This window comes from Hypomesus nipponensis, chromosome 16, assembly GCF_054491055.1.
Source record: "Hypomesus nipponensis isolate SF chromosome 16, ASM5449105v1, whole genome shotgun sequence".
Classification (NCBI taxonomy): Eukaryota; Metazoa; Chordata; class Actinopteri; order Osmeriformes; family Osmeridae; genus Hypomesus; species Hypomesus nipponensis.
In genome coordinates this window covers 3,839,502-3,847,500 of record NC_140376.1, presented here as the reverse complement: position 1 = coordinate 3,847,500, position 7,999 = coordinate 3,839,502, and the positions used below count along the sequence as shown (strand labels likewise).

The following is a 7,999-nucleotide window of genomic DNA, read 5'->3' as shown; positions in this document are numbered from 1 at the left end:
GGAGAAGGTCACTGTGTGTACCAGTGACACCCGAGTCATTGTGTTGCTCCTCTGTTATCCTCCAGACAGTGGAAAGAGACAGAGGACGCCCCTCTCCACTGGAAGCTCTTAGACAGGTGTCTCCAGGTCAAGTGTGTGTGTGTGTCTGTGTGTGCTTACACAGCTCATGTTCCTTCGCCTGGGGTTCTGACCTTGTTCATCCTTGCCTGTGCCTTGGGCTTAGCTCCCCCCCCCCCCCCCCTCCACACACACACACACCCTGCCACCCCTCACCCCTGTCACCTACCCCCCAAACGATCTGCCTCCCTACCTTCTTCTGATCTCCTCCAACTGCCAGCTCAAGTCACAGTTTACTACGGGCACTGTAGAGGACAGTTGGAGGTCAGAGGATGGAGGGTCAGGGATGGAGGGTCCAGGGGTCAGGATTGGCTTATTCCCACAACGGAATTCAATACAGCTAAAGAGTTTTAAACAGGATTTGTACCATTACCCTTCATGCTAACCGTCATATCTTCATTCTCTGTTAGTCCCAAATTGTCCTAATGTAATCAGCCAGCCAGCCAGCCAGAATGTGATTAGCTGGTCTGAGCTGGGCATATGATTGGGCAGACTTGATGTGTTTGTGGCTGGCTGACATATTGGGGGTGTGAGGTGCCCATGGGCAGGTGGGGGAGAGAGTAGAGAGGAAGGGAGGAGAGAGGAGAGGAAGGGAGGGAGGAGAGAGAGAGGAGAGGAAGGGAGGAGAGAGGATAGGAAAGGAGGAGAGAGAGGAGAGCAAGGGAGGAGAGGAGAGGAAGAGAGGAGAAGAGAGAGGAGAGGAAGGGAGGAGAAAGGAAGGGAGGAGAGGAGGGGAGAGAGGAGTAGAGGAGAGAGGAAGGGAGGAGAGGAGAGGAAGGGAGGAGAGAGGAGAAGAGAGAGGAGAGGAAGGGAGGAGAAAGGAAAGGAGGAGAGGAGGGGAGAGAGGAGTAGAGGAGAGAGGAAGAGAGGAGAGGAGAGGAAGGGAGGAGAGAAGAAGAGAGAGGGTAAATGGAGAGAGGGAAGGTAGAGGATAGGAGAGAATATGAGATGGGGATTGGAGGACAGAACGATGCCAGGCTGTAACCTTTACACACAAGGAGACATGCTCACTCAAGCAGGGTGTCCTGTGTGTGTGTGTGTGTGTGTGTGTGTGTGTGTGTGTGTGTGTGTGTGTGTGTGTGTGTGTGTGTGTGTGTGTGTGTGTGTGTGTGCGTGTGTGTGCGTGTGTGCGTGTCTGTTGATGCTCTGGTACAGACATAGACAGGTACAGGGATAGACGCAAAGAGAGAGAGACAGAGAGAGACAGGCCTATGTGATGTGACAGCTTGAGCCAGCGATGGAGCCACCTGTCCAGCAGAATCCATGTCTGGGTGCCAGTGAGCCCTGAGCCTTGGACACATCCACTGCCTGGACGAGGTGGCTGTCCTGAGGCCCCCCCCCTCCAGAGCCCTGCCCCCCCCAGATCCCTGCCCCCCCCAGATCCCTGCCCCCCCCAGACCCCAGACCCCCCCAGACCCCTGCCCCCCCCAGACCCCTACCCCCCAGACCCCTGCCCAGACCCCTGCCCCCCCCCCCCCCCAGAGCCCTGCCCCCCCCAGATCCCTGCCCCCCCCAGACCCCAGACCCCCCCAGACCCCTGCCCCCCCCAGACCCCTACCCCCCAGACCCCTGCCCAGACCCCTGCCCCCCCCCCCCCCCCCCCAGACCCCTGCCCCCCCAGACCCCCAGAGCCCTGTCCCACCGGGAGCCTCTCCTAATGACTGGGATGGGAGCAAGTCTGGGGTAGAATGCTCTCATTAGGCCAGCTGAAAATTGTTTCTACTCCAGCCTTGGAAGAGAGACCCTTTTTCTCCTGTTCAGAGTATTTGCTCGCTCTCCTGCTCTTCCCGTCTTAATGGACCTCTCTCTCTCTCCTTCGCTCTGCCATCTCTTTCTCTCTTTCTCTTCCCGGTTCTCTCCCCTCCCCCCCAGTGTTGGAGGAGTGCAGGGGTGTTTTATTGATGAAGGGATGAGGAGGTCCAGACTTTAGGGGATGGTCGTTACTTCAGCTCTAGTTCCCTCACTGAAACACACACAGACAGAAACACTCTCTCTCTCTTTCACACGCACACACAGGCAAAAAAACTCTCTCACGCACACACACGCATAGACGTTTTGTGCCCTACTTCCTGCTTAGTATACGGGAGTGGAATCCCTGTGGACTGGTTAGTCTAAAGAAGGTTCCAGGTTGTACGGCTAGAAAACACCGTCCTCAGCTGTTTTCCAGGGAGCAGTGTATTTATTTGGCAGCTGTAATTGGGAGGACCGGATGTGTTCATCTCTGGATCCCGCTGGCAGTATGGAAGACCCAGGCTTCAATATCTCCTCCAGCCTCGACCTCTCCTCCAGCCTCGACTCTTCCTCCAGCCTCGACCTCTCCCCCAGCCTCGACCTCTCCTCCAGCCTCGACCTCTCCCCCAGCCTCGACCTCTCCCCCAGCCTCGACCTCTCCTCCAGCCTCGACCTCTCCCCCAGCCTCGACCTCTCCCCCAGCCTCGACCTCTCCCCCAGCCTCGACCTCTCCTCCAGCCTCGACCTCTCCCCCAGCCTCGACCTCTCCCCCAGCCTTGACCTCTCCCCCAGCCTCGACCTTGCAGACCCACCTGTCACGGGAACATGGACAAGACCCTTCCATTCATTGACACTAAAACTTGGATGGCAAACAAGCATCTGCAGTTTGTGTGTTTGTGTGTGTGTGTGACTGCTCAAAGTGTGCCTGTGTGTGTGACTACGTGTGCCTGTGTGTGTATGTGTGACTGTGTTGGTATGACTAATCCGTGTGTGTAACTGCTTTAACTCTGTGTGTAACTGTGTGTGTGTGGGTTAGTAGGACTGCTCTAACTGTGTGTTTGTGTGTGACAGCTCTTCACAGTGTGTGTGTGTGTCGCTCCTCCCCAGAGCGCTGTTTGAGTACGAGCGAGGCCGGGACTCGGGCCAGGGGCTGGCGTTCCGCTTCGGGGACATCCTGCACGTGGTGAACACCTCGGACGAGGAGTGGTGGCAGGCCAGGCTGGTGACGCCGCACGGCGAGGCGGAGGAGGTCGGGGTCATCCCCAGCAAGAAAAGGTCAGGGGTCGTGGAGAGGGCCTGTGGGGGTGGGGGGGGGGATAAGGGTTGGGGAAGAAGGAGCGTCCTCTGTTCGTGTGCCGGCGTGACAGAGGTGAGAAGGATTGAGAACCGCTGGTTCTGTCAAAGGCCCGGAAAGTTCGATTTTTCCCGTTTTTATTTATTTATCGCCTCTCTCTCTCGATCTATCTCTCTCTCTTGTGTGGTTTTCTTCCCCCCCCCACTCTCTCTCCTTCCATCACTCTTTTTTTATCTTCTCTTCGCTCCCTCTCACGGCTCTCCCTCGCTCGCTCCCTCTCGTCATCTCATATGCTGGAGAGGTGAGGTGATGAACAAGTGAGAAGCAACATCTCACCTGCCCGCTCTCCTTCCTTCCTCCCTCCCTCCTCCTCTGTCTGTCACTCTCTTTCACTCATCCGCCATTCTCTCTCTCTCACTCTGTCTTTCTCACTCTGTTTCTCTCACTATCTCCCTCTCATTGTCTCTGTTTCTCTTTCCATTTACCTCACTCCCTGCCTCTCACTCTCTTTCTCTTACTGTCTCCCTCTCTCTCTCTCCCTCTCTCTCTCCCTCTCTCTCTCTCTCTCTCTCTCTCTCTCCCTCCCTCCCTCTCTCCCCTGCTGTTCTCCTGCTCTCCTGCTGCTAGGCAGGACTAGCAGCAGCAGAAAGGTGCTGCAGCAGAGAGGAGAGAGAGGAGAGAGAGGAGAGGTCCGCAGCCTCCTCATTCACAACCCAACTCTCTGGCCTTGATTGCTCTTGCCTGGCACGGGCGACCAACCGCTCAGCCGCTCCCAGTTCAAACCCCAGGCTAACCCCCCCCCTCCCGTTCAATACTCGCGCATATTACAGAAGTAAACAACAAGAAGAAGTTGTTTAAATGCATTTAAGGTGATGTGATTTGCAGCTTGTAGTCACTGGGATATACCTCCGACTCAACAGTGGGAATAATTTAACTTCGGGGTGGGGATGAGATACATTTAACTGGTCGCATAAAATAAATGAAACTTTAATAATGAAAAAGTTGCATAAATGGCCTCATAAAAATAAATGAAACCCCATCTTTAATTTCCACCCGTTGCCGTGGGGCTCATTAGAATGCGGTAAAGATGAGTCCCAGACTCACAATCACAAAAACGTAGAATACAAAAAAAGACAACGATGCCCGAAATGCATCCCACTTCTTTGCCTGGTGAATACCCCCCCCCCACCCCTCTACAGGTCGCAGTCAAAAAAAGAAGTGATTTCCTCTAGCAGGTCCGTTTTAGCCCCGTGTCTGACTCACCTGTCAGCTGTAGTCATGCTCAGCTGAGCCAGGCTCTCACTCAGTTACTGGAGAACCGCAGAGAGCATCTCACACACAGTAGCGCTCAGCTCAGAATAGCAAGGCTCATTTCAAGGCATGATGATGTTTAATATTTCATCTAGGTGCTGCTGGGAGCCTCCCCTTACCCCCTGCTACCTCTCGCTTCCTCTCCTCTGGTCTCTCTCTGCTCTGGTCTTTCTCTCCTCTTCTCATCTGGTCTCTCTCTGCTCTGGTCTTTCTCTCCTCTCATCTGGTCTCTCTCTGCTCTGGTCTCTCTCTCCTCCTCTCCTCTGGTCTCTCTCTGCTCTGGTCTCTCTCTCCTCCTCTCCTCTGGTCTCTCTCTGCTCTGGTCTCTCTCTCCTCCTCTCCTCTGGTCCCTCTCTGCTCTGGTCTCTCCTCCTCTGCTCTGGTCTCTCCTCCTCTGGCCTCTCCCTCCTCTCGGCCTCCTCTCTCTCCTTGTCTCACGGCCTGTCTCTCCTTCCGTCATGCAGGACAGAGAAGAAAGAGAGGTCTCGGCTGAAGATGGCCAAAGCCAGCCCCAGGTCCGAGGAGAGAATGGTGAGTGAGCATCCATCCCTCCATCCCTCCATCCCTTCATCCCTCCATCCCTCCATCCCTCCATCCCTCCATCCCTCCCTCCCTCCATCCCTCCATCCCCCCATCCCTCCATCCCTCCATCCCTCCCTCCCTCCCTCCATCCCTCCCTCCATCCCCCCATCCCCCCATCCCTCCATCCCTCCCTCCATCCATCCATCCCTCCACTCTCACTGCCGTGGAGACCTTTCAGAAATGTACATGATGCCAAGCTCCATCTGTGTCGAATCAATGATATTCTGACGGCTCAAAGTGCTCACTCGGTTTCGTGAAATGGATAGGTGTTTCCTCTGCACAGAGGTGAGCACTGGTGAGTCAGTAGTCATATGATGGCACGCTCTCTCACACACGCTGGCTGTCGTCGAGCGGGTGTTGTCACCGTCACACGCGCTGCTGAATGAGTCACCAGGCGCCACAAGACCTGCTAATGGATTATTATTTATAGAGACATGCGCACAAACAAACACAGACACATTGTGTGTGCCCCAGTAACAAGTGTGTCTCTTGTCTCTGGTGTGCTTTCCCCTGTGGTGACTCCCTCTCAGGACTCTGATGACAAAGGTAAGACATTCTTCACAGCTCCACCCCCCCAGCCCCCCATCCACCCCCAGCCCCCCATCCCCCCCCAGCCCCCCATCCACCCCCAGCCCCCCATCCACCCCCAGCCCCCCATCCCCCCCCAGCCCCCCATCCACCCCCAGCCCCCCACCCCCCCCCAGCCCCCCATCCACCCACAGCCCCCCATCCACCCCCAGCCCCCCATCCCCCCCCAGCCCCCCATCCACCCCCAGCCCCCCATCCCCCCCACAGCCCCCCATCCCCCCCCACCCCCCTGGCTCTCAGAGACACCTCCCCCCTCCACCCTTGCTACCATATCACTTCTTCATCTGAACACCCATGAACACACCTGAGCACAGCTCACCACGACAAAACACAGTTTCACCTTAACACGGCTCAACACAGCTTCCCCTGAACACGGTTCAACACAGTTTCACCTGTGTGGCAGCCGTGTTCAATGGCAGCCACTTAATTAGCTCAGGCTGTTGGGGGTGGACAGCAGAACAGTGGGGCCCCTCACCCCCATCCTACAGTCACTGTGACAGAGCCCACCACAGCCCAGCTGAGCCAATGGCAGGGCTGCTGTTTGGACAGGAGGCAGCAGCATTGTTTAGCCTGTCAATGGGGATGTGTGTGTGTGCGTGTGTGTGTGTGGGGGGGGGGGGGGTGGGGGGGGGGGGGGTGGGGGGGTGGGGGGGGGGGTGATGGTGTAGTGTGCAGTCCCAGTGATAACATTCATCCCCCACAATGACGTTCATCACTCTGAGTAAATGTTGAAAGGGCTATTTGCTATCAGTGCGAGAGAGAGAGAGAGAGAGAGAGAGAGAGAGAGAGAGAGAGAGAGAGAGAGAGAGAGAGAGAGAGAGAGAGAGAGAGAGAGAGAGAGAGAGAGAGAGAGAGAGAGAGAGAGAGAGAGAGAGAGAGAGAGAGAGAGAGAGAGAGAGAGAGAGAGAGAGAGAGAGAGAGAGAGAGAGAGAGAGAGAGAGAGAGAGAGAGAGAGAGAGAGAGAGAGAGAGCGCTGCGTCCACACCCTTATTTCCAGGATGTTGCTCACACTGCCCTCTGCTGGCAGGTCCCTATCTGCTCCCTGTCTTCCTTTAGCGTGGGCTGGTTAATAGTGCTCCTCCATGTGTATTTATGTATGTCTGTCTCAGTGCAATAGCATCTGTGTGTTTTGTGTTGTGTGCGTTGATGTGTTGACCCTCCTCTGTTGTCACTTCCAGAGCATGTAACCTCTAATGCCAGCGATAGTGAGAGTAGCTGCCGTAAGTTCCATCCCTCCGACTCTCCCTCCCTCCCTCCCCCTTTCTCTCTCTATCTCTCTCTCTCTCTCTCCTCTCTCTATCTCTCTCTCTCTCTCTCTCTATCTTTTCCTGTGTGTGTGTTTGTGTGTGTGTGGTACTGAGCATGTCTGTATAGCTCCCAGTATCCTGTGAGTTACAAAGCTGGAGTGTGCACATGCTTTCATCTGCACAGCTATTGGTTCTACCTCTGCAGCCTACTCTGCTGCTCACTCTCTCTCTTTCTCTCCCCCCTCTCTCTTCTCTCTCTCTCCTCTCTCCCTCGGGCTGCTGGATAAAGTGCAGTGCCTGCTCGCTCTTCTCTCTCTCTCTCTCTCCCTCTTTTTTTTCCCTCTTTCTCTATATTTCTCTCTTTCGACCTTTTGTCTCTGCCCCTCCATCTCTCTCTCCCTCTCTTTCTTTCTCTCTCTCTCCCTCCCTCGCTCTATCCCTCTCTCTCATATAAACAGCTGCTTCAGGATCCTCAGCCAGCTGAGCCCCACTCTTTCACCCCGTCATGACAACTGGCTGGCCAAAGCAGAATCTTAACACACACACACACACACACACACACACACACACTGTATGCAGCATGCTGAGCACTTGCTTCACTGCACACCACGCCTCTGTCCAATCACGCTGTCTTCTCTCCGTCAGGTGACCAGGAGGAGGGCGCCCTGACCTACCAGCCTGTCATGCAGCAGGAAGGTAAGCCCTTCCCACTTCTGACAGGACACACCCTGTTCTATTTACATGAGGAAATGTTTTAATTATGTGCCTCAAATATCAAACTCCTTCTGGATGTTTAATGTTGTTGGTTCTTTACTGAGGGAGTAACGCCCTCTGGTGGCCAGCAGGTGTAACAGCAGATTCTCTCCCTGGTCTCTCCCCAGTCAACTACACACGCCCTGTCATCATTCTCGGACCAATGAAAGACCGGATCAACGATGACCTCATCTCAGAGTTTCCTGAAAAGTTTGGATCATGTGTTCCCCGTGAGTAACTCCTCTCTGCCTGGGGTTCCTGTTCCCGTAGAACAGGGTTTCTGTGTTCCATCTCGCCCAGCGGTTCCTCGACTGCATCAGGGTCCTCAAGCCAGCTCTCAGTGTGTGTGTGTGTGTGTGTGCGTGTGTGTGTGTGT

The 7,999-nt window shown here is 55.2% G+C and overlaps 1 protein-coding gene across 5 annotated transcripts in view; it reads left to right on the top strand.

Moving 5' to 3' along the window:
- dlg1a (discs large MAGUK scaffold protein 1a) overlaps positions 1-7,999 on the top strand; it is a 70,559-nt gene that overhangs the window by 58,928 nt on the left and 3,632 nt on the right. For 3 of the 5 annotated variants that reach the window (XM_084675527.1, XM_084675525.1, XM_084675524.1), the window contains 6 exons: positions 2,956-3,123; positions 4,918-4,984; positions 5,566-5,581; positions 6,802-6,843; positions 7,516-7,566; positions 7,752-7,853. In XM_084675527.1, the coding sequence (XP_084531653.1) occupies positions 2,956-3,123; positions 4,918-4,984; positions 5,566-5,581; positions 6,802-6,843; positions 7,516-7,566; positions 7,752-7,853 (446 nt within the window). The remainder of the gene's footprint in view (positions 1-2,955; positions 3,124-4,917; positions 4,985-5,565; positions 5,582-6,801; positions 6,844-7,515; positions 7,567-7,751; positions 7,854-7,999) is intronic. The other 2 variants (XM_084675528.1, XM_084675526.1) reach the window with 1 other exon arrangement.